Raw genomic sequence first — 26,485 nt, 5'->3', positions numbered from 1 at the left:
TGTGGAAATTAATCTTACCTGTTTAGTGCTTTCAATCTCATTCTCTGTTCGTGGCACCACATTGCACTTTCGGAAACAATTCCAACACGGAAACTGCGTTGTTTCAATAGATGAGATTGGCTCTTTCCATTAGGATACTGTATCAGTTTTTCTCTCGATTTTACGAATATTGTTATTTGCATACAGCAAAACAGCACAGATATGCTGTTACTAAATTGCCACTTGCTACAACTTCTTCGTTTAAATTAACCTAAAATAAAATGTTGAGTTACCTGCACTTATATCACATATTATTATAAAAAACCTTATGCAAAGCATTATTCCCTTACCTCCACTTGCATTTCTTTTCATACTTCCTTCATTCATTTATAAGCATTATTTGTTCATGTCCATTAAATAACACCGCAAGCACATTTCCACTAACTAGGTATATTCGCATTTACCAAACGCGGTAATTTCTTCAGAAAATGCTCGAAAAGGTCGGACAAGTTTATTAACGCCATGTTAGAAATAAGGTAAACAAACTCCCATCAGCTGTTTGGGGGTCGGGATAAGACGTGAATGACGTCACACTTTCGTAATAGTATTAAGTCCAAAATTAAAATACGATGGCAGCTGTTAGGTTGGCAATAAGCGAGTTTGGGACAAGAGACACTTGCAATAATGTAATTGTCAGAATGTATGTACGTTTTATCCGTTAATGTTTGTAATATACAAAATCGTCCTGAATAGCGTTTATCATTGCTCTCGGTATTTATCCATACCCATCCATTTACCACAATTGGCGACGAGGATAATTGGATTAAAGATAATTGGAAAGGATAATTGGTTAAAAGAAAAGGTCGATATTTTTTTTCAACATAACCTAATTGGACGCGTGCTCTAATTTTTCTAATACATATTTTTTTGGGTTACGTTCGTTACAACTTGGTGGAAAGATGCCAGCCGGTGTACAAAACGCTGTAGTTACTGACCCAGTTAGGCCAGCCGGTGCACAAAACGTTGTAGTTACTGACGCAGTCATGGGACACAGACCAATTGTAGGCTCGATGGCAGAATACAATCCAAAGGAAGATTGGGAGTTATATAAAGAGCGTTTGGATCAATTTTTTGAGGCGAACCAGATTACACATGCACCATATTGCACAGCGACACTCATCACGTTAATTGGAACATCAACGTACCGAATTTTGCGAGATTTATGCAGCCCAGTTTTGCCAAAGGAGAAGACATATGCGGAGCTTTGTCAATTGTTAAGACAGCATTTTACTCCAGCGGTAGCAGTATTTAAAGAGAGGATTGAATTCTATAGTGCAAAGCAAGAGGACGGAGAAACTATCAACGATTGGTATTTACGAATTAAAAGCTTAGCTTCAAATTGCAATTTTCATCATTTGGAAGACATCCTCAAAGACAAATTTGTCACGGGAATGTTGCCAGGCAGAATTTTAAGTCGTATTTGTGAAGAAGATCCAACCAAGAAAGATTTGGAAGCACTCAAAGTTTTAGCACAAAGTTTGGAGGTGACGCTGAAAGAGAGAGACAACATTCATTTTGTGGGGCGAAGAAAATCTTCACAGTTGCAGGGGAAATCTGGACAACAGAAACGAGAGGTGCCGTCAAGGAGTTTTCAACCGATTCAAAAATCTTCAAGTAAATTCCAGCCAGGGACTAATACGAGGTGCTACGCTTGTGGTGAGACAAATCATAATTATAAATTTTGTAAATATAAACGATATAAGTGTACTAACTGTTCAAAGTTTGGGCATATTAGTAAAGTATGTGCAATTAATATAAAAAAGCAACATTTTTTACAAGTTAACGATGAAGAAGTTGTTGAAACAGACGATTTTCCAGAGGCATTGTACAATCTATTTAAATTGAGCGATAAAGACATTGTAGATAGGCAAAGTTTATTTAGTATTCAGCTAGAAATAGAGAACATTAAATTTTGTTTTGAGGTAGATACGGGGGCTAGTGTGTCCATTTTGCCCGAAGGTATTTATAAGGAAAAATTGTCTATGATTCCATTAAGAAGATGTAATACTAGTTTACAATGTTATGATGGGAAAATGATTATTCCATTAGGATCGATAAGGGTAAACCTATGTTATCAAAATAACAATTTTATGACAACTTTGTTAATTGTAAATAGTAATGGTCCACCATTATTGGGTCGAGATCTGATAAGTAGATTAGGAATTAAGTTAGTGGAATTGAAAAACAATAATGTTTATAGTATTAACGTGGTAGGGAATTCTAAGAGCTTGAACGCTTTGTTAGATAAATATGAAATCATTTTTCGTGACGAGTTAGGAAAATTTTCCAAAAGTAAAGTTTCTATTACCGTTCCAGTTAATACAAAACCAATATTTTGCAAACCTTATAATATTCCATTTGCATACAAGGCCAAAGTTGAGCAAGAACTTGATAGATTAGAGAAAATTGGCGTAATTACAAAAGTCGAAACAAATAATTGGGGAACACCACTAGTTCCAATTATTAAGAAAGATAATTCAATTCGTTTATGTGCTAATTACAAAATAACTGTAAATAAGTTTTTAGATAACTTCAATTACCCAATACCTTTAATTGAAGATATATTTGTAGCATTACAAGGAGGTGTAGAATTTACCAAATTAGATTTAAGCCAAGCATATAATCAGCTCATAGTGGATGATCAGACAAAATCACTATTAGCGTGGAGTACTCACAAAGGAGTTTATTTAGTTGAACGATTACCATTTGGGGTGAAAACGGCATGTGCAATTTTTCAAAAAGAAATTGATACTATCTTAAAAGGGTTAAAAGGAGTGTGTTGTTTTATTGATGACATTATTATAACAGGTAGTACTCGCCAAGAACATTTGCAAAATTTAGAAGCAGTTTTAGTTAAGTTAGCCGCTTCTGGTATCAAAGTAAAGCTAGATAAATGTGAATTTTTTAAAAGTAAAATTAATTATCTAGGTTACGTTATTGATCGAGAGGGGTTACACAAAGATAATGCGAAAATTCAAGCAATTAAAAATGTAAATAGGCCTGAAAATGTAAATAGGCCTGAAAATGTCACTCAATTAAAAGCTTTTATAGGTATGGTCAATTATTATGGCCGATTCATAAAAAATTTGGCAAATATTCTAAAACCGTTGTATGAACTATTGCGTAAAGATGAAAAGTTTCGTTGGAACAAAAGTTGCGAGGAGGCAATGGAGAAAGCAAAGGATGCTATTAGTTCAGATAATGTACTGATACATTTCAATCCAAAGTTACCACTTCAGTTAGCTTGCGATGCTTCTATGTATGGCATTGGTGCGGTTTTGTCACATATTGACGAACAGGGAATGGAAAGACCAATAGCATTCACTTCAAGAATTTTATCGAAAGCTGAGCAAGGATATTCAATGTTAGATAAGGAAGCTTTAGCTATTTATTATGGAATTAAAAAATTTTCTCAATATTTGCTAGGACATTCATTTACGTTGCTTACCGATCATAAGCCGCTTGTATCATTATTTGGGGAAAATAAAGATATGCCTGCGTTAGCAGCAAGTCGATTACAGAGATGGGGTATATATATTAGTAATTACGATTATAAAATTAAGTACATAAAGGGAACACAAAATTCTAGTGCTGATGCATTATCTAGAATGCCATTAGTAGTAAATTTTGTAGAAAATCTAGATGTACACCCTCAGCTCAATTTTATTGAAACTGAAAAATTAGCAAACTTAAGTCAAATTCAACAAGAAACTCAAAATGATACAGTACTAAAGCAAGTATATAACTTTATAATGAGGGGGTGGCCTAAATATTTAAATAAAAACGATGTTGTATTAAAACCGTATTTTGACAAAAGGAATGAATTAACTGTAGAAGAGAACATTATCATGTTAGGATATAGAATAGTGATTCCTGAAATATTACGAAAAAGTATACTTGAGGAATTACATTCCACTCATTTAGGAATTAATAAAACCAAGAGTATAGCTAGATCATATTTTTGGTGGAGCACAATGAATAAAGAAATTGAAAATTTGATATTATCATGTGATGCTTGTTTGGTGAATAGACCAGAACCACAGAAATTAGTAAAACCATGGCCAAAAACAAATGAAGTTTTTGAGCGAATACATTTAGACTTTGCAGGACCGTTTAAGGATAAATATTTTTTAATCATAATTGATTCTTTCAGTAAATGGCCTGAAATATTTCAGTTAAATACAATTAATACAAAAATTACAATTGAAAAATTAAGGGAAACATTCGCTCGCTATGGAATTCCTAAAACAATCGTATCAGACAATGGAAGACAGTTCACATCATCGGAGATGAAAACCTTTTGCGAAAATAACGGCATTAAACATGTTTTTACACCACCTTACCATCCGAACAGCAATGGAGCAGCTGAAAACACAGTAAAAACCTTTAAAGCAAGTTTGAATAAAGCATTAAAGGATCCCAAATGCAGAAGTGCATCCATAGAAACACTGATATCAAGATATCTGTTGTGGTATAGGAATGCAATGCATAGCACAACAGGAGAATCACCAGCCCAAAAGATGTTTGGAAGGAAACTACGAATGAAGTTTGATAGGATTAGATCAAATAATAACATCGAACTGGAAGGCCAAGTAACAGACAAGAAGCAATGTTTGGTGGGGGCACAAGTTTATATAAGAGATTATAGAAATCCCAAAGAACAAAAATGGATTAGAGCATCGATAACAAAGAAGATCGGCGAGGTAATATATGAATGTGAAATTCCGGAAACCGGGACAACGCACAGAAGACATCGGGACCAGATAATACAAGTAGAAAAACATTCAAGGAGCACAGGAGACAAAGGGAAATCAAAAACTAAAAGGATAGGGTATGTACCGAAGACGATGGAAGAAAATAAGACGACATCAAATTTGGATGAGAGAAGCCACACGATTCAAGACGAAGTATTAGTTGAAGACGAAGTATTAGACAATATCGATCAAGGAATTGTTACTGCAAGTACACGACCAAAGCGTAATATTAGAAAGCCAGATAAGTTAGATTTATAGTTCGAAATAGAATTGTGAGGGGGTAGTGTTAGGTTGGCAATAAGCGAGTTTGGGACAAGAGACACTTGCAATAATGTAATTGTCAGAATGTATGTACGTTTTATCCGTTAATGTTTGTAATATACAAAATCGTCCTGAATAGCGTTTATCATTGCTCTCGGTATTTATCCATACCCATCCATTTACCACAGCAGCACTATCCATAAACTTGTTTTTTGTCAGCGCCGCACGGAAAACTACGGCAAGTGAGATAGAAATATAGATGTCGCCTTAGAAAAAGAAAGAGGACTTAAGGGTATCGCAATTTTATATACAGTTGCGCCTCTTTACTATTTTTCACTCAACGGTTAAGCGCAGTCTAGTTATAGCAAGTCTCTGGAGGTTAGGGTTAGAAATACCAACACAACGACGTTCGTAAAATGTTGTAACCTAAGGCGAATTTTGGCGACGAACGTGGTTTATCACTTTATAAACACGGTTAAAGCTGTGACGTCATCAACAACTGTCCTCGCCAAAATGAATTTTTCCATGTTTGATGTTTGTTGTTTGAACTTTGAAGTTTAAAATTTTGTGGTTATGTTTATTGTTTATGTTCTTATTTAATGCAATGAATCAGGAACAGAAATTACTTGTATTAGCAAGTCATTTACTTTTTGATGATGACAATAGCATCATTTTACAGTTATTGCATAACACAATTAATAATTATGGCATATGGGAAAATATATTGTTATGTGTCAGTAGACTAAGGGAAACGCACATCCGACCAGATGGATATTATGAAGATTGGCTACCTCATTATCTAGAAACAGATTTTTTTAGAATGTTTCGTAGGTATGTCACATACCACATTTGAGCAGCTGTTAAAGAAAGTATCTGTAAAAGTTCAAAAAAAGCATTTTCATGGAGGACATATACCAGTCCCACAAGGAAAGTGCTTATTAATCACGTTATGGTACCTAGGGAAAGCAGAAACATTTGTTTTTATTGCTGACAAATTTAATGTAAGCGAATCCACTGCGTTACATATTACTGAAACTTACATAACGGCTGTGGCAAGTTTAGCATCGGAATATATTACATGGCCTAATGCTGCAGAAGCTGTTGTTACAGAGCAACAATTTAGAGCAATGGCTGGATATCCTGGTAAGGTGATTTAGGTATATCTCTATAACTACTTACTTATCGACCTTTATGTTCAATTGATAGGAGTTATTGGAGCAATAGATGGATCCCATATCCCTTGTAAAGTGCCAGAAAAACATCAACTGAGCTATTTAAATAGGAAACATTCCCATTCCATAATACTTCAGGGAATCTGCAATGCAAATTGTATGTTTACCAATATTTTTGTTGGATTTCCTGGATCGGCTCATGATTCTAGAGTAAATAATTTTGCGTGGAAATTATACCTATAAAAACCTGATATTTTATAGGTATTTCAAAATAGCAGTTTCTACAAAAATTTAGAAGAGCTCGGGCCAAATACTTATTATTATAACAAGTAGGTATCATTTACTTGGAGATTCTGCATATTTCTTGAGGGACTGGTTAATTACTCCTTACATGTATGTTACGGTAATTTTTGTAAGAACTGATTTATTAGTCCTAACGTTTCAGTGATAATGGTCGGCTAACCAGAGCAGAATCAAATCATAACACAATTCATAGTCGTACAAGAGTAGTAATTGAAAATACATTTGGGAGACTAAAAGGAAGGTGGAGGATCCTTCAATATGTCAACGTATATAGTGTTAAAAAAGTAGTTCTAATAACTACAGCATGCTGTGTGTTACATAATTTTACATACTTGTCTAAAGATCACATATGGCCTGAAACCCATGTTGAGGACGATACATTTTATGCTAACAGTAGACCTGAAAAAAGTTCATTACAAAGCAATATGAAACGTAATTCCATAAAAGATTTATTAATGAGTAATGTCTAAAGCCCGTTTGTAACGATCATTTATTTAGTCAATTTTTAAGTAATTTTTTTAGGAACAAAAAAATTGAACATTTCATACATCAACTTTGATCAATTTTTTGGTACTTATTTTAGGAACTGAAAGTTGTCCTATTTTTGTAATGTTTAGAACCTGTCCTATTTTTCCCTCAATTTTTTAGTTACTTTTTACAGATTATAGGGAATTTGTAAATTTAAATGTTTTTTCTAACCTTAAATTATTGTCGGTATTAGTTCTTCGTCAGCGGCAGCAAGTGTTTAATAAAATAAAATTATAATCATTTTTATTAGTTTATGTTAAAAGGTGAAAATGTCTTGGAGCCAAGAACAAGTCTTACAACTTATCGACCTGTATAAAGCTAGACCCTGTTTGTACGCCGTCAAAACAACCGAATATAAGAACAAGCACATGAAATTAACAGCTTATCAGGAGATAGAACAAGGTCTACAGAGTCTTCGCCCAAAAACAACAACAGGGGAAATTAAATCTAAAATAAATGGTTTGCGAACAAACTTTCTAACGGAACATCGTAAATATAAATCGTCATTAAATAGTGGTGCTGGTGCAGAAGAGGTATGTTGACGTTATTTTAGAGGGATCTAATTAATATTGCTAGAATTAATTTATATAGGTTTATTATCCGACGTTATGGTATTATGAACACATGTTGTTCATTATAGACCACACAAATCCACGACCAGCAGTTGATTCAATAGCCACCCAACAAACTGCAGAGGACAACAGCCAGGTATATTATGTAAGTTAAAATATTTGACTTATGGGATAATTAATATATTACTCTAACCACAGGACGAAGAAAGTGACACATTCTTTCAAGACGACGATCAGTTTCAAATTGAGTATGTAGATGAAGGTGTGTCTGACACTCCTGTATCTGGTTCGTCTACACCAATTTTGTCAACACATTCAGTAAGCCAACAACCGCACAATGTAAACAACAAAAGGAAAAGAAAAATGGATGATGCATCATTAATAACAACTGCGAATGACACAATGGGAAAATTAGCCGTGGCAATTGGGGATATTGCAACACAACGCACACACAACAAACCATCCCAATCAGCACACAGATGTCTTAAAGGCATACAAAAGATGTCTGTTGCAGACATTTACAATGTCTGAAAGACATCCTTTTACGCCTTGGAGACATCTGAAAGACGTCTTATTGAGAGCTTATGTTAAAAATCCAGACGTCTTTAAAACGTTTTTCTAAGATACTATATTAGTCCAAAAAGACATAAAATGGGAAAATATGAGACATACTTAAGACGTTTTATTAAAATACTGTTTTGCTCTGAAAAGGTTAATGAATACAATGAAATGTCAAAATTGTACATATTTAAAATTTTAGTAAAGCACAGATTAAGGTGTTCTGCGGTATAAGTAAAAACATGTATCGTTAAGCAGTTTTTTTGTTTAATAAACTTGCACGTCTGTCACTAGCCCGCTTTAACCAAGTTTGGATTCCCACCTCTGCTTCACTTCTATTTTTCACAATACCGGCCTTTTCTGCGGCATCTAATGATAAGAAAGAAAACAATAATTCAATTTTAAAAATAATTTACACTTACATATAATAACTTTTGCGATTTTCAAGTTACTAAAAGGTTTTTTTCCTTTTCTTCCTAACCAGCTGTACTGTAACGCCATATCGTTACTCAAGCTAATAGTACTCGTTTCACAAAATTATACGAACTGCTACCTCCAATTTTCGCAAAATCTGTAACCTAAGCAGACATTATTTACAGTTATACATTTACTTAATGTAAGACAAAATTACCAGTAAGTCTAAGTCTTCTTCATTCTCCAGAATAGCGTCCAAGGTATCAAATTGTTCTCCCGATATTATCGGAAATACAATGTTTGTAAATTTCTTGGCAAAAGTTATTTCTTCTGGATTTTGCACGTTTCTCGTTCTGATGTATTGCTTTATTTCTTTTACTTCACTTAATATATCCATACATATTGCACGATTAATATGCACTTGTTCAGCAATAGATTTCAGGTATTTATCTGTAATAATTCAAGTATATGTAAATAATTAATTGTATAGCAATTCATACGAACAAAAAACACACAATTAAAATGTGCTGGTCTTTACTAAATCCCAAATGAGAATGTATTTGGTATGTATAAAGATTGGTCAGAAGTGGACATAACAGCAACCCAATTGAATGAGATTGACTTAGCTAATGCTTCAAAAAAATTATATTTTCAAAGTACTAAAGAAATTATATACAAAACTTTTAAAACATAAACCGATGCAAAAATACATATACTTTGTTTCAAGGGTGCTGAACCTTTCGTCACACTATCTGACGTCATAGCAAAATTAAGGCAGGTCGTAAATTAGTAAACTTGAAATCACGAATCTTTGTCCCTGCGTCATTGATTTGTGAATCAATTTCAGACAAGTTTTTTATCGATTTCGCATACTTGACAGATATTACAGTGTTTTAGCGTATGTCTGAAATTGATTCACAAATCAATGACGCAGGGACAAAGATTCGTGATTTCAAGAATAGTTGGTTTACATATTGTCACATTGACGTTTCAACTTATTTATTAAGGTGTCACTATCGTTCATCATTATTAAACCGCCCAAGTTGACAATCACTTGTAAGGCATCTGGTTCTGATAGGTTTTTTCCTGATCTTAGGTTTTATAATGGCTAAATGGTCATGTATTTTATGTAGAGGAAGTCCGTTGGTATGAATTAAACCTTTTCAACCGTTTGTAATCACCTCATGTAACCGATTCTTTGCACATCCAAATGGATACTGCCAGAGCATCCGAAACTCTTTGAGATGAAGTGTATAATGGTTACAGAAAACGCATAGGAACATTTGTAACTTAAAGTTTGTTTAGGCAGTTCGTAAATTAATATTTTGTTTACATAATGTTGATGTGAAATTAAGTATACTACCAATGTGAAGAATACGCGTTAAGTTGCGCGAATTTTAATGACCCTTAACTAGCCATTTGCAGAAGTAGAATAGGCCATGGTTTATCGGTAAGCCTTTTGCATTTATACATCTTCCAAATTTGAGATAAAGCGTAGTCATTATACCACTGGCTCATTGAAATAACAACGCATACATACAGTTTCTGTTCTTTTGCCACACAGTCGAGATATTCGCATAAGGATCTTGAATATCTTCTGATCCGATTTATTTAAAAAAAAACGCAATTGTGAAAGAAAACAGGTAGTGAAGAAAAAACTCTCAAATGTTCATATTCAAATCGTATGTACAAAAGACAAAAAGCGACACTACACCACAAATCCATCTTCTGATCCTGCATGGAGTATTAGGTATATACCGGACCCTTCACTACTTCTTTTTCTAACTGTTTTGAGAGTACCATCTTGCCAGCTTCTTCTAAAAGACCCTTTACTGTATATCCAGGTTTCGTCTAAAACCACAGGTCGTAATGGAAAGAGTGAAGTTTCGTTGTGTTTAAAGTCTCTCAAAAATTGTAGTCTTCTTTGAACTGCATAGGGCTGTTCCATTAAAAATAATCTATTGGAAACGGTGCATCTCCGCCACGTGAATTTCAGTTTCTTCAAACTGCGGGACAAAGAGGTACCAGATATTTCTACGCCATCAAGTCGTTGAAGATTACTGTGTAAGGAACGGAGTGTAACTTCTCACCTATAAAATCAATTCAATACCTAAGTGTTCTGGCGAACATCTTCATTCTGTGTATCGGTTCGTCATATTTACCTAATGGTAACGGGAATGACCTAAATTCATGATATGAGCGAATCGAACCATTATGTGGTAAAATTTTTAAAATACTTGTCTATTAACGGCGTTGCTGCACTGTCGACTTGCCTAAGCGTTTTTAACTTTGATGATATTTACTTCACTTTTAACACAAACTACCTAATCAACACTGGAAATCTGTCTATAACGAAAATCGTTTGACGGATTGATATTATGACAGATCAATTGGTTTATTTGTCACGACTTACGTTAATGACGTAATTTTTTTGTCTCAATCGATTTAAATGTAATGAAGAGAGAATCACATTTATGACGTCAGGTTCAGCACCAGTGAAACAAAGTATACCCTTTTCAACATTCAATTTACATCCGTAATTTTCATTTTCAACAATAGAGACCTCAGGATCTATAACTTAATTCCAAAACGTATGAAGAAAACACAAATTAAGTATTGTTTACCTATTGTACTTTCATATGGTTTTGGTGCTATTTGGATACTTTCCCCATTCCTTGTGTTATTTGGACGTTTTCGCTGTTGATTGCCCTTTCTTAGTATCTCACTGTTTCTTGAGTGATCTGAAAAAACGGAGAATGTAGGGTAGCAAAATTTAGAAGAAATTACTACCTTTCTGTTTTGGATTTTTTAGTTTTGGAGGTGATGGTAGCATTGTGTCGCTGCTTTCAGATTCACTACTGGAAATTATTTTTTTTTTCCTTTTTCGTTTGTTACAGTCTTCTGTGTCTGTATTTAAGTCGCTGGTGTTCTCAGCAACCTTTGCCTTTTGTCTAGCTATCCCATAATCATCTAAAAATAATTTTTTTATACACAAAATGTCTTAAATGTTCAGGTTCAATTACGGAATGTGCCGTCCCGGAAAATTTTCACGTGAAGCGTTGGCCAACAGGTGTTTAATGGATCGCCATTTTTTATAGAGTCGGATAGTTTGCTTGTTGGGTATGGTGGCCAGTGGCACAAATCTCCTATAATCCAATGTGAAGGGATTGCTTCGACAGTTGCATCGTCAAATAACACCACTGTCCACGATTTATCTTCCATTTATCTATATTATTACAATTACAGTGGTGTTTGGAAATTGTTCACAAGTCTCATGAGGAAAGTTATAATTAAAAAAAACAAGGCTACGTGTACCAGAATGTAAATATCTACAACATTGTATAACTACAAGAAAAACACAAAATTTCGATTTTATGACGAATTATATAGAACAAAGATTAGATAAGCCAAAGGACTTTTGTAAATGAATTGTATGATTATTATTATTATTACTATTATTACTCAGTATTCTCACCTTTAAGACTTGTGAACAAGATATCGTATTGATGCTAAAACTGATGCATTAATTAAACCTGCGTATGTATAATTGGAACAACAAAACTTTTGTGGGCTATTTTAAAATGAAGACATTTATAATCAACATTCTCAAATTCAAATAAACAATCACTATCAAAATCTGTTGATTTTGCTGCAAATATGCCTAAGTCTGATGATTCACACGGTGAACTATAGAGTGAAGTTAAACTTAAATATTTATTTCCCAGGAATTTAAACTCGTTCTGATTGAGAACAATGTCTTTAATAATTATGACATCCCCATTTTTTAGACGACAACAATTATCAGGTTCACGGGTAGTTAAAATAAAATTTGAATAAGCAACCGACTTTGAATGGCTTGTAATCTTCAGTTTTGTTAAAAGTGAAGTAGCATTCTGGTCACGTTTATAAATTGGACAATTTTTTTTTTCATAATTATAATTTTCGTTTTGCTTCTCAGAATGCCTTTTTACTATTTGCTGCAAAGGTTTCTCACATTTTCGTAATGACTTTAAAATGCTTTGGAGATGGTTTTCAAAAGGAAAAGCGCTAAAATTATCAAGTACCCCATGATACTTTACATCATCAGTTATATGAAGAAGATTATGCACATTGTGAGACATATTTTCTGGTCCATATAGAATTTTAAACGTTTTTACAAAATATTTCAGGAGTTCCGAAGCATATTCAATTTTTGTTGTATGTTGAGGATGAGACAAGATGATTACAGCTATATGCAAGGACAAAAAATTGATATATCTATCTCGGTTTATGTTACTTTGAAGAACTATGGGTCCAGTATATAATAAAAATTGGCGAAACTCTGTTGCTTTCCACCTTCTTATTTCATTTAAACCTCTGGGTTTCCTATTGAATTCAAGAGGGACATTCGGAGAACACTGTTTCAATAGAGAAGATATGTCTGAAATTTTTTGGAAAGCCAGTTTTGTTGACGGTTTCCCACAACACCAAAGTAATAACAATTTACGCATCACACCTAAACATATTAAGTGCATATAATCTAATGGAAAGCTACGGATCATGTCTATATATGGAATATTTTCAATTATAGATGTGCCAATGTGGTGGTCTTCATCAAATTTGGATCTGAACTGGGTATCAGTTCTGAGTTGTGGAACATCATTGACAGGAAAACACACACGATTCTCAATATAGCTACCCTCCACCGGACACTTGGTACAAGAAGAATAACCCGTGTGGCTTTTTATACATTTAACATATGCTTTGGCAGGTGCGTCGCAAATGATTCCTTTGATCCTAACTTGGAAAAGTGTTCCATTTATTACGATACCATTGTTAATAATATTAGTAGCATCATCCACAAATTCGGCTAAAAATGAATTTGAATTTTTTGGTTTTTCATAACCATGATAGACACCCACCATTTCTACGCTATTACAACCCACAATATTACACAGTATCGGATATACCTGGCTATTCGAGCTTTTCGAAAGTGGTAAACCATCTATGTTGATATTTATTTCTAATACACTTAGTTTGTCAGTAACATCGCCTGAAATGTTCACAAGTCTTTTCAAACAAGATCGTAACCCAAAGTGATAATATTCTCCTGGTTCGATAAGTTTAGTATGTATCGTTCTGGCCGTACCTAGCAATGTTCGGGCATCTAATGGTAAATTATCAGGAATTTGGGTTGTTTTCAGAAGCCGTAGTAGATCATTAATGGCGCCATGTGTAATGTTATGTTGCAGTGACCAATTTTTAAGCTTCGGCGTAATGTTATTATCACACAAGTTTTGAACATTCGCAATTTTGTCTGTAATGAAAGTTGAATCGCTCAAGCTGAAATTTTGACTTACTGGCAGAGCAGCTACATCATCGTAATCAGATACAGCTTGATCTAAATGATCCATTACCATCTCATCTATATTAATTAAGGAATCCTCTTTTTGATGTGAACTTAACGTGCACCGAGAAGTTGAAACTTTCTGTCTCTTAGCACGCATATAATATTTTTGAATATCATTTGTACGATTCATTTTGTAATAGTATACTCTACTTACGTGTGGAAATGAAGTACTTACAAAAAAAAAGGCCAATGAATTGTATTTGAGGTTAGATTTATCTGTAAAAGAAATTTAATACATTAGCACAATTTCAAATAGTAGGTGCATACCTAACTAATAACCTTTTGCAAATTACTTACCTTGAATTTGAGATAACAGAGTAAATAATTGATTCACAGCTAAAGAATTGCAGTTAGCGGGAAAATGAAAAAAACGCGGGCTTGTCATGTATAGATTATAGGTTAGGTATGTTACCAACCCAACCATCCATCATGAGATCAACGTTACCAACTACCATAAAATAAAACACTAAATTCAAATACAGATTTGTGACAGAAGGTTGAGAATCCTATCGTATATAATAAATAAAAATGAATGTTTGTATGTCTCTTATGCCTACCTAAACAGTTCATCCGATTGCGATGAAATTTTGTGAAATAGTTGGGTGTATGCCCGGGAATTGCTACATAATAAAAAAAAATTGTCTGTCTGTACGTATGAGATATCCCTTATGCGGTACGAAGTTCGCCGGGACAGCTAGTGTTATATAAAACTAATTAATTAATCAAAAACCTTACGATAAGCCGTACGCATTGATTGGTTGCAGACGTCTATACAACGTCTTTAAGACAGCTTAAGCTATTGTCTTAAGAACGTCTAATAGAAGATGTCGTAAAGACGTCTTTCTTAAACCCAAAGACGTCCAGTCCTAAAAACGTCATAATTTGTACATCTTAAAGACGTTGTGTGCTGTCTGGGATTAGAACGAGACCATTTGAACATTTTTGGAGATTTTGTAGTTAGCCGGCTGAGAATGTTAGTAGATAGGAATGTTTTGAATGATACGCAAGAACAAATTGTGCAACTTCTATTCAATGCAACTAGAGACTAGGACTCAATTAAGAAATATCTCATTTATAATGATAATGACTAATAAAAATAAATTCCACAACAATGTTTATTACAACCTCCATTTGAAATCAAGATCAGTTACATGTTATAGTTATTCACAGCTCTTTCTTGCCACTCAACGCTTCCAATATTTGAACAAAAGTACTGTTTAAATTCTTCCCGAATGTCCCTTGCATTCTGAGTCGATTTATTACCACCTTGTCTACTGATTTTATTTATGTCTTCTTTAGTACAATCATTTTCATTCAAGTCGGTGTATAAATTTCCATTTTCTGTAGCCAGATAATTATGTAGGGCCACACATGCAAGAGTAATTGTTTCAACTTTGGTGACTCGAAGATGTATAGGATTAAGCAAAACTCTAAATCTATTAGCTAAGATGCCAAAGGCATTTTCAATAATCCTCCGAGCTCTAGACAACCGGTAATTGAATATTCGTTCGTCATGAGATAAACCCCTAAATGGATATAGTTTCATAATTGCATCTTTGAGTGGGAACGCGTCGTCTGCAACAATTACATATGGTACTGGTCGTATTCTTCCTGGTAATGCTGTTGCAGGTGGAAAATTGAGACGGTTTGTGGACATTGCTGTTGCTAATGCAGAATCTTTGAACACTCCTCCATCGCTTACACGGCCATTACAACCAACATTAATGTATGAAAATTTATACCGAGCATCGGCTAAGGCTAATAGTACGATGCTGTGGTCCCCTTTATAATTGAAGAAATATGACCCATCGGACCTAGGAGGAGTAAATTTAATATGACGGCCATCTAGAGCACCTAAGCAATTTGGAAATTGCCATAGGTTATCAAACTCTTCTGCAATCGTCAACCATTCTCCCACGGTATCTGGTGTCTTAACATACTTTATGTGAAGATGTTTATATATTGCTTGAGCTACTTCAGGTATAAATCTAGATATGCTACTTTCATGCACTCGTGTAGAATACATTAAGGATCTATATGACTCCCCTGTTGCTAAGAATCGTAAAGTTATTTCCAGCCTGTCAACAAAAGTAAATGATGGGCAAGTACTAATCGAACATGAATATATATTACTAGGTACCTGGTCTTTGCAGAAATTGTTTCTTGCATGAATGTATCTGTCTTTTCAATGTCTTTTTTCAACATACTTAATAAATTATTAAATTGTTCTTTATTCATCCTCAAGTAAATCTTCTACAGCGAGTTCATCGTTTAACATTTGTAAAACTCCTGGTCCAAGAACTGTTCTGCGACTTAACCATTTCCGCACAGGTTTCCTTTTCATAACTTTTTTCGTTACTTTTTTATAGATTACTGCGGTTGTAACAACAGTAACCGCAGCAGCAAGGTTTAAAATTAACAAAAGATGATCATCTAATAAATTTATATTTATATTCATTTTTCAGTAGACAGACCTTAATTTAGAGAAGATAAATATTTAACTCTCCAGATTTAATATAACATATAGGTTATGTACAAACGTTTACATTTTACAGGTACTAAAAAATTGACAATATTATGGAATGTTACATACAGTTTCATCATTTATGACATTTTTAGGATAGCATTATCTTAATTGAAAGAAAAAATGACTAAAAATTTGACTAAATAAGTGATCGTTACAAACGGGCTTAAGGCTCGTTTGACACGTTACAATTTTTAAAACAGAAAATTGTTAACAAAATATAGCACAAAAACTTGAAGTAAAATTTTTTTGTAAAATTATTGAAGCTGTATGTCACGTAAACAAATCTTGTACAAAAGGTAGACAGAAATTTAAAAATTGGGCATGCGTAATTAAATATTGTATTCTATGATCCAGGGAAACATGTATTCTATGGTAGATGTTTCGTCTTTGCAACGTATACTATAACCTCAATTTAATTTTTATTTTTTAGCAAAGTTAGGTGTTACTGCGATTCAGAGAATGGACAATGATATGCTATATATTTATAGTGCCGCGTGTATTTCGGTGTTACTTATATTACTGAATAGAAACAAAACTACACGTAGGAGATGCAATCGTAAATTATGGAGTAGAGCTTGGTTAGAAAGAAGAAATCGAGATCAAGGTGTTTTAAGTACGGTAGTGAAATTGGCAGCGAAAAGTTAGCAGCGATTTTAGGAGGTTGCAACACTGTACCACTCTCGCGTTATAAACCACGCCCACTTAACCAGGGATTCTAAAATATTAAACCGAGATCATCTATAAGAAAATGTGATTTTAAAATGCGAGAACACTAAAATATAAATACACCCCTCAGTAAAATCGACTTACTTATTTTAAAAAAGCATTACAATCATCTGCACTATTAAACGAAATACCTATATTGAAAATATAATAACGACTCAGATTTAACACATAAGTGGCGTGTAAAGTGCGAAGAAACGCTTTTTAAAGCAGAAGATCTGCAAATAAAACAGCAAACTAATATAACTTAATAAAAGTTACGCTTTGAACTATTATCTATCTGTGGGGAAAATGCCAGCAGCGATTTTTCGCGCCCCATACCGCATTTACCTATCTCTTATCAGAACTAAGCCCCTAGGCCTGGTGCCCGAATGAGCTTCGGCATACACAATCAGGTGCCCTTGTAGATTAAGAAAAAAATTATATTTTGAAAATTCTATGTGGGGAACATGCCAGCAGCGATTTTCGGCGCCCAAAAACGCGTTTACGTATCCCTTATCAGAACTAAGCCCCTAGGCCTGGTGCCCGAATGAGCTTCGGCATACACAATCAGGTGCCCTTGTAGATTAAGAAAAAAATTATATTTTGAAAATTCTATGTGGGGAACATGCCAGCAGCGATTTTCGGCGCCCAAAAACGCATTTACCTATCTCTCATCAGAACTAAGCCCCTAGGCCTGGTGCCCGAATGAGCTTCGGCATACACAATCAGGTGCCCTTGTAGATTAAGAAAAAAATTACATTTTGAAAATTCTATGTGGGGAACATGCCAGCAGCGATTTTCGGCGCCCAAAAACGCGTTTACCTATCTCTTATCAGAACTAAGCCCCTAGGCCTGGTGCCCGAATGAGCTTCGGCATACACAATCAGGTGCCCTTGTAGATTAAGAAAAAAATTACATTTTGAAAATTCTATGTGGGGAACATGCCAGCAGCGATTTTCGGCGCCCAAAAACGCGTTTACGTATCCCTTATCAGAACTAAGCCCCTAGGCCTGGTGCCCGAATGAGCTTCGGCATACACAATCAGGTGCCCTTGTAGATTAAGAAAAAAATTACATTTTGAAAATTCTATGTGGGGAACATGCCAGCAGCGATTTTCGGCGCCCAAAAACGCATTTACCTATCTCTTATCAGAACTAAGCCCCTAGGCCTGGTGCCCGAATGAGCTTCGGCATACACAATCTGGTGCCCTTGTAGATTAAGAAAAAAATTACATTTTGAAAATTCTATGTGGGGAACATGCCAGCAGCGATTTTCGGCGCCCAAAAACGCGTTTACCTATCTCTTATCAGAACTAAGCCCCTAGGCCTGGTGCCCGAATGAGCTTCGGCATACACAATCTGGTGCCCTTGTAGATTAAGAAAAAAATTATATTTTGAAAATTCTATGTGGGGAACATGCCGGCAGCGATTTTCGTTGCTCCCATGACGTATTTACCACAAATTTATGAAAAAATGAAAAACATTGAAACAATGGTCATCTTCATGATACAAAAACAATTTATTTGTATTATTGGGCTTCTTGTGGTACTATTCCTTATGATTCATTTTCATATTCATTCATCTTACATTACTGTTTTTGTCAACATTGCGTACATTCTAATGAAAGTATTATGTTACAGGTGTCGCTTTTGCATATAGTAGCAGTAATTCAATCGCAGTAGATACCATATGGCAGTATCACACCATTGAGTAATTAAATATGAATCACACCTTGACTATCTCACTCTAACCTTTGAATAATTATTATTCAATGCCCTCACTACATTTGCGGCACAATTAATTCTTCAAGGGGCCGAGTAAGGTAGTGTTAAAAATGTACCGAAATGAACATGTGGTCATTGACCGATTGACAGCGCAACCCCAACCCGCCCGTGCCGATTAGTATGTTCTCAAAAGCAAATTTCATGGCGTACTTACTCGTTTGCTCATTGAAAATACATACAGTGTGAAAAAAATGGTGAACTATCCCCAATAATTTGGTATTTTTCAGGTTTTATGAAAAACGATCGAACGCGGCAGTTTAGTTTTTCATTTTTCTAAATTGCGATTAATTTTGTTTTTTAGTGCACTTTCGCTTTAAAAAATTAAAAAGTGCACTTTTTGGCTCTTGATGTCTGTCCGTCCGTCTGTCTGTCTGTCTGAGTCACAAAGGCTGCGGAACTACACCACTTACAGACTTGGTATTGGTATATCATTCAATCAGAAATTATTTCATGTTGGTATTCTCTTTAAGGCATGAAATCTCCATAATGGCTATTAAAATCGAAAAAACAAATTTGAAAGTACACTCATCGCCTCCTGATCACAAGCGGCTAATGAATACGTCTAGTGAGTAGTGTGGTGTCACCGTATGCGTTTTTACCGCTCCCGCTAAAACGCTCCTGTTTGACGGGATGATAAGAAAATATCACACGTTATTAAATGGTACCAGTCACATATATGCGGTTTCGCCGCACCAACAGGATGCAACCGCATCATATGCTGTCAAACCGCATCCGTTTTAGTAGGAGCGGTAAAAACGCATAGTGTGACACCACACTTACAAAACTTGACGTCATCGACATTTTTATTAAGGGCTCGTTTCATTCAAAAGCTAAAAAGCAACCTTATTTCTATTTTACATCATTGTAATAACAAAAGTCAAAATCCTTAAATCTCGCTTAAATGGCAAAACCATGGCATGTGATACATTATTAAGCGGCAGAGCAAAGCGATGCAAGCTTTATAGGGAAGTCGATGGTGTCTGTCTGTTCGTTTGTCCGTCTGTCCCTGAGCACGATAACTGTCAAACGCTTGGACCGATATGGTTCAAACTTTGCAGTTGACCTCTCTATGCCACAAGTAATAAGCCAATTGAAAATGGGTCAAATACAATGACTCAATCGGGTCACACCGAGGTGCTCTGCGGCTTTTTTTAAACGCTCTTTATGGGTTTAGTTGGTATGTTCTTAGATATTTGTGAGATTCTGTAGCGCCATTTAACATAGCGAGGGATTTGTCTTGAAGATTAACTTACATAATTTATTTGGCAAAAATGAACATCAGAATTGACAAGTTAAATGATGTAGGACGGTATCATATGTCATACACTCATACCTATATATACATACCGCGTGGTGCACGGTAAGTACGTAAGTAGGAACATAGGGATTTAATATGGGAAATTAATTTTATGCAATATCCTTCCCTCCTGTACATTTTACAGAAAAAACTGTAGAGTTTAAAGTTGTTCAGAATTAAAAGGTTCATACAAAACTGTTTTTACGTGTTTTTTATTAAGCTTACCCGCAAATTTAAAAATAAATTTCAACATTTCTGTTATTAGTAGCAAGTCATACAACAACCAACAACAAAAGTCATTGCTATTGCTACTATTAACAGAAATATTGAAATTTATTTTTAAATTTGCGGGTACACCAAAAGCTTAATAAAAAACACGTAAAAACAGTTTTGTATAAAGATTTTAATTCTGAACAACTTTACTACAGTTTTTTCTGTAAAATGTACAGGAGGCCAGGGTATTGCATAAAACTAATTTCTTATGTTAAATCCCTATGTTCCTACTTACCATGCACCACCCGGTATGTTGTTATCTTTAAAAACTGTCGACCTCATATTTATGATAGATAAATTCAATCAGAATTCAGAATGTAGACAATTGAAGAAATAAATTAACGTGTTCGAGCGTTTTTCATAAATCCTTAAGAATACCAAATTGTTAGGGCCATTACGGATAATCCATACTTTCTTTCCAAACGGGATAGGAACATTCATATAAGGTAAACTCGAGTTCTATATGTGTGATGAATGCAGTAAGTACAATAGTGTATGCAAGAATAGATAGACAGGAGAAAACATTACATAAGTACCTCTAAGTACGATCGCCGATTACTTACCCTTAACCGAAGTACTTCAAACAAATTTTACAAAGTACTTACTCATACAGCCTTACAACCTTGTCGCCTATACATTCTTGCTTTGTGGAAGATAAACATATACCTCAAAGAGACATTAGTGCGTACTCTATTCCACACCACCATTGAGGGTGAGTACCAGGCGCGTTTTTTTTAAGTGGTGTCCCCAGTAGGCCTAATCCACTGCACAATACCATTCAAATTTTAAAAAAAACGCCGCAAGGACGAAGTATTCTCTAACAAAAATGCAGACCCTCTCAATGGGTGCGAGCCTAAGCCCTTGCATTTTTACCTAACAATTTTGAAAAAAAACAGGGCGGGCGAGGCAAGGAGGACGTTTCCCTAACAAAAATGCAGACCCTCTCAATGGGTGCGAGTCTAAGCCCGTGCATTTTTTCCTAACAATTTTGAAAAAAAAACAGGGCGGGCGAGGCAAGGAGGACGTTTCCCTAACAAAAATGCAGACCCTCTCAATGGGTGCGAGCCTAAGCCCGTGCATTTTTACCTAACAATTTTGAAAAAAAACAGGGCGGGCGAGGCAAGGAGGACGTTTCCCTAACAAAAATGCAGACCCTCTCAATGGGTGCGAGCCTAAGCCCGTGCATTTTTTCCTAACAATTTTGAAAAAAAAACAGGGCGGGCGAGGCAAGGAGGACGTTTCCCTAACAAAAATGCAGACCCTCTCAATGGGTGCGAGTCTAAGCCCGTGCATTTTTTCCTAACAATTTTGAAAAAAAAAACAGGGCGGGCGAGGCAAGGAGGACGTTTCCCTAACAAAAATGCAGACCCTCTCAATGGGTGCGAGCCTAAGCCCGTGCATTTTTTCCTAACAATTTTGAAAAAAAACAGGGCGGGCGAGGCAAGGAGGACGTTTCCCTAACAAAAATGCAGACCCTCTCAATGGGTGCGAGCCTAAGCCCCTTGCATTTTTACCTAAGTTAGTTGAACCGTTGAGTGATTATATTTATCAATCAACTATTGAACGATGTGTGACTAGGCTTAATAAAATTAATCAGTGGAATACTAAGCACATATACTGTAATGAATAATGATCATGAACTTGCCGTCTGCATCATGCACAATCGACATTTAAACTGTATATTTTTAAATTTCGTTGCGTCATCAATTTTATAAATAGTATTATTTTGCAAGACACAATAAGAATGGGTCCATCTAGGACACATACAGCATTCAACCATTGTTTGTTCTGCAAACCGTGGAGCTTTCTCCCTGGAACAATGAATGCAAATATTAATCATATCGTTGGAATTAATTAATAAATATCTTTTAATGGTGTCTCTGTAAGTGGTTACAGAAAACGGCGGTGTGTTATTTTCAATAATACAGGTAGCTATGTATATACATATAGGACCGCAATTACAACCGTCCGTTTGTAAAACATGTTCAAGAACGTCACATGTCCAATTACTCGTTGAGATGTCGTTCGCCTTTAAAATTTTGTCAAACTTGCGCCAATATGTTCTAGTCTTTTCCAATTCTCTATTTTTAAGGGGATCATGTAATAAAATTTTTTATGGACAAGATCTGCGTAAATTAAACACCAGTGGTTCTGATTTTCGTGGACTACATACAAAAATTTTTCTATAGTTGGTTCAATTTTTGGAAAAGTTTCTCTAGTGAATATATCTATTTGTGTTGAAACATACTTGATGTTTGTCATTTTTCCTATAATCAAATCCAAGCAAATATCAATAACTTGATTAGTTATCCATTTGTTGGAATCTAAGGAGGCAAAATCAAGGGAGTCTATTTCAGTTAAAATACAATTAGTTTTTCCCGTGTAGATACCAACAATATAGCGAAAATCCCTATGTATGTAATAATTTATATTGTCAACTAAATGGTTTTCTAAAATTGGTAGCTGCAAAGTAGCTTCATTGCGAAACCCTGATAATTCCCAGTTCGAAAATATATCAAGATCTACTGTTTGACGCATGTCTGAATACGTGTCTTTACCAGGAGATATATTTTGTTCAAAAACATTCTCGCTGTCCTTTTTTTGAGGACTATCAGTATTTTTCGCATTTTGTGAATTAAATTCGAAATAGAATTCTGAAGGTGGGAGGTTTTCTAAGTAAATGCTTGATTCATCACACTCGATTAATGAATCTGTTTTATTGGGTATTAGTGTACTAGATAAAAATTTTTTATGTAAGTCGATCACTTGCGGAGCCACAGAAAATTTACTGATATACTTGTTTATGTCTTCAGTTCGTTTACCCCATTCCTCTTCCTTGGTTGTAATTGACGATTGATCTCCCGAAACTTTTATTCCACCCTTGCTTATATGTTTACTTGATTTTGTAACTAAACGGGTAGATTTGATTTTATTTGATTTTTTGCCTTTTCTAGTCGCTTTAAGTGGCACCTTTTCATGAATTAATCTCGGTGTAATTAATTCAGACATTCTACGAATATATCTGGCAGCTAAATTTCGCATTTTTCCTAAAAATATGTCCTTTTTTACTATTCTGAACCAACTTTCAACTACACCGTTATTATCACGAATGTACCCTAATTTCTTTATGATCAAGCCAGATATAATAGGATAATATGTTAACACGGATTCCAAAAGATATTTCATAAAATTGCTATTATAAAATATATTGTTTTCTCCTGTTTCATCTATATTTAAACCTAAGTTTTCTAAACTTTGCCATAAGGAGTAAAAATGTTTATAAAATGGGGAACATTGTTTTATTGTTTCGCCGTCGCGTATTGCTAACTCGGGTTTCCAGACATATTTGAGTTCTTGAAAAATGTATTGTCTTTGTGTTTTACGCTCAAAGGAGTTAATGTAAATAAACGATTGGTCAAAATGTACGCATTTAGTCTTTAATCCAAAAATCACATAAAGGTGTTTAAATAACTCAAACATATCTTTCAAGCTAGTACTGTTAATAATAATACTAAATGTTTTTTTGAACACCTCTCTTACTACAAATAATTTTGAAAATTTCTTACTGTTTGTTATACACAAATGATAAAAATGCGATGAACAAACATGAATTTTTACCAAAATATTTTCAAAGTATGCCGAAGATTTGATGGTTGAGTACCAGCACTCGATTAAATACTGTTTTAAGTCAATTTTATTAAAAGTTAGAAGAGCGGACTGTATTAAAGCCAAACTGAAATCGGTCTCAATGTTACCAATTATGTGTCTCTTTGATTTTCGTAGCTGGAAATATGTGTTACCAAAAACTGTGATCATATCTAGATGAAACGAATTCAAAAAATAGGCAAGTGCCGGAATATTTTGGGATGAAGAAATAAACTCGCAAATTGGAATGGGCGAGGTGGCGTTTTGGCTTTTCATGATTATCGCGTAATATAAGATTTTTTTCTTAATCCATTTGGGTCTACCAATCAAAGTTCCCGTAGCATCTAAGTATAAAGAAACGGGTTTTCTGTTTTTTATGACAAAGGCACGCAAATGTTTCAATTGGTTTTCGGTTACAAGTCTCACGAAAAATGGATCGTAACTTATGGTTTGAATGTAACCAGGGATTTTTTTGCCTGGAAATATTTTTTTAAGATAGGTTTGGAGTTTCTGAAGATGAAGAAAGGGGTCCGTATCAAGATCATATTTTTTATGCTGTTCGCTTGAAATTTTTCTCAATATAACGCTGTCAGGTGCATAATTTAAATTTCCAGCTAGCAAAACTTTATTATCACAAGCGTCAAGTTTTTTCAATTTTAAAATGCCGGGTGTCGTATATAAGAGTTCCCTACCTAACTTAGCTCTGTGAGAACCTTTAATAAATCGTCGATGCGCTTCATCAAAATGTTGAATTATCCCTACTTTAACAATGTTGATTTCCTTATCATTTGGCAAAGCTAAATTTTCTGTGCAAAAGAAAGTGAATTTTGCACATTTAGAATGCTTGCATTCTGCCTTAGCAAGGAAAGTAATTTTTCCGGGACGTTTCGGTTTATTTATTCTATGAAATTTAAATTTTAAGACACATAGGGGAAATATTTTTTCAAAGTATTTGTTCATGTGATCTGTCCAGCCACTTTTCATTACATTATTTTTTAAATCATACATTTTATTCCACGTTGTATTTCTTATAATAACACAATTTTTCATGGTGGCCTTAGATTCGTTCAACGGTAAAATTGTTTTAGATACATCATGATTTTTAGCTAACGATGGGATAGATTGATTGAACGCGGAAAGTGTACCGGCTTGATGCAGTGGTATAGCATCTTTATCTTTATGAAGACTTGATTCTCTCAACTGCGATTCGTAGATAATTCCTACATCGACGTCGGGTTTTTTCCATGAAGACTCGGGAGAATGGATGGAAACAGAAACTACATTCATCTGGTCAAGAGGTACATCACCGCTAAAGTTGTCTAAAATATCTGCACTAAACTTTTCGCCTAGGGGACCAAGAGATTGATTCGACTTGGGAGAATGGATGGAAACAGAAACTACATTAATCTGGTCAAAGGGTACATCACCGCTAAAGTTGTCTAAAATATCTGCACTAAACTTTTCGTCTAGGAGACCAAGAGATTGGTTCGAAGTGACGGGAAATATATCAGATTGATTATGAAATGATTCACCGAAGTTCTTACAACTAGATGCAATTACATAACGGGAATGTACAAGATCCCGAATATTATTCATGTTTCCATCCCATAACTTTTTAACATTTTTTAGCGCGCGTTTAACATTTTTCTTTATATATTCTTTGTCCTTGTTTGAGTTTGGGGCTAAAATTTGTACGTCTTGAAGTTTATCTAAGAATTTCTTACAATCAGGGCTCCTAATTTTAAAATTAATATCCTCCTCAGACCTAAAAGCATAAACTATACAATCTATTAAAACGTTAATATTAAATTGATCCTTTTCAAAAGGCATTTTAAAAACGTAAAAATAAATTTACCTACTTACTCTGTATTACACCTTATATTTGGAAAAGTTGATCGAAAGGTACTTACAGCTTACAAAACTCACTCCACCAATAATAGGAAGGTACAATGTTACACCGCGAAGGGTAAATTGATTCTGAACAATTATGGCAAAACTAATAATTTAGAAAGTTGCACAAGTAGCAAAAACCTGTTGCCAAATAGACAATATGTCGACCTGTTCATGAAACATAAAATCCTGTGTTGGAATTACCATACTACAACACTAGAGATTTCTTGAAAATACTTATTGTTACAATACTTTTTTAAATAGGTACTTACCTAATAATAATTTTTTTGATAAAAGAGTCTTGTAAGTTGAGATTCGTAAGAATTGCACACCTTTTTAGACAGTACAATTTAAGAAATAGTATCGTAAGTGGGT

General features: G+C 34.7%; 5 protein-coding genes across 8 annotated transcripts; 2 read left to right on the top strand and 3 right to left on the bottom strand.

Moving 5' to 3' along the window:
• Positions 1 to 652: 652 nt before the first annotated feature.
• On the top strand, positions 653 to 5,051 carry LOC116165891 (uncharacterized protein K02A2.6-like). Its single transcript, XM_031480632.1, has 3 exons — positions 653 to 940; positions 983 to 3,403; positions 4,193 to 5,051. Coding segments are annotated over exons 1-3 (3,282 nt in total). The 5' UTR covers positions 653 to 938.
• A 2,089-nt stretch (positions 5,052 to 7,140) lies between these two features.
• Positions 7,141 to 8,160, top strand: LOC116165884. The gene is made up of 3 exons (XM_031480619.1): positions 7,141 to 7,590; positions 7,649 to 7,774; positions 7,828 to 8,160. Exons 1-3 carry the CDS (start codon positions 7,327 to 7,329, stop codon positions 8,158 to 8,160), a joined length of 723 nt encoding a protein of 240 aa, XP_031336479.1. The 5' UTR covers positions 7,141 to 7,326.
• Positions 8,161 to 8,320: 160 nt separating this feature from the next.
• Positions 8,321 to 14,716, bottom strand: LOC116167192. Of its 4 annotated transcripts, none has more exons than XM_031482468.1 (9): positions 14,288 to 14,716; positions 13,730 to 14,206; positions 11,625 to 11,827; positions 11,392 to 11,571; positions 11,226 to 11,342; positions 11,113 to 11,178; positions 8,819 to 9,051; positions 8,610 to 8,765; positions 8,321 to 8,556 (listed from the first exon to the last, which is right to left on the bottom strand). In XM_031482468.1, exons 3-8 carry the CDS (start codon positions 11,821 to 11,823, stop codon positions 8,697 to 8,699), a joined length of 864 nt encoding a protein of 287 aa, XP_031338328.1. In that variant the 5' UTR covers positions 11,824 to 11,827; positions 13,730 to 14,206; positions 14,288 to 14,716; the 3' UTR covers positions 8,321 to 8,556; positions 8,610 to 8,696. The 4 variants fall into 4 exon arrangements, with proteins under 4 accessions (XP_031338328.1, XP_031338342.1, XP_031338334.1 ...); XM_031482482.1 differs by having other exon boundaries at positions 11,113 to 11,172; XM_031482474.1 differs by having other exon boundaries at positions 13,941 to 14,206.
• Positions 14,717 to 15,001: 285 nt separating this feature from the next.
• Positions 15,002 to 16,500, bottom strand: LOC116159097. Its single transcript, XM_031472002.1, has 2 exons — positions 16,131 to 16,500; positions 15,002 to 16,068 (listed from the first exon to the last, which is right to left on the bottom strand). Exons 1-2 carry the CDS (start codon positions 16,226 to 16,228, stop codon positions 15,138 to 15,140), a joined length of 1,029 nt encoding a protein of 342 aa, XP_031327862.1. The 5' UTR covers positions 16,229 to 16,500; the 3' UTR covers positions 15,002 to 15,137.
• A 6,801-nt stretch (positions 16,501 to 23,301) lies between these two features.
• LOC116165876 lies at positions 23,302 to 26,201 on the bottom strand. Its single transcript, XM_031480607.1, has 3 exons — positions 24,675 to 26,201; positions 23,365 to 23,768; positions 23,302 to 23,309 (listed from the first exon to the last, which is right to left on the bottom strand). The coding sequence occupies exons 1-3, from the start codon at positions 26,048 to 26,050 to the stop codon at positions 23,302 to 23,304; spliced, it is 1,788 nt and encodes a 595-aa protein (XP_031336467.1). The 5' UTR covers positions 26,051 to 26,201.
• Positions 26,202 to 26,485: the final 284 nt, after the last annotated feature.

This window comes from Photinus pyralis, unplaced genomic scaffold, assembly GCF_008802855.1.
Source record: "Photinus pyralis isolate 1611_PpyrPB1 unplaced genomic scaffold, Ppyr1.3 Ppyr1.4_LG1, whole genome shotgun sequence".
Classification (NCBI taxonomy): domain Eukaryota; kingdom Metazoa; phylum Arthropoda; class Insecta; order Coleoptera; family Lampyridae; genus Photinus; species Photinus pyralis.
Note: the sequence above shows the minus strand (reverse complement) of the source record. Positions and strands in the feature narration are given on the sequence as shown.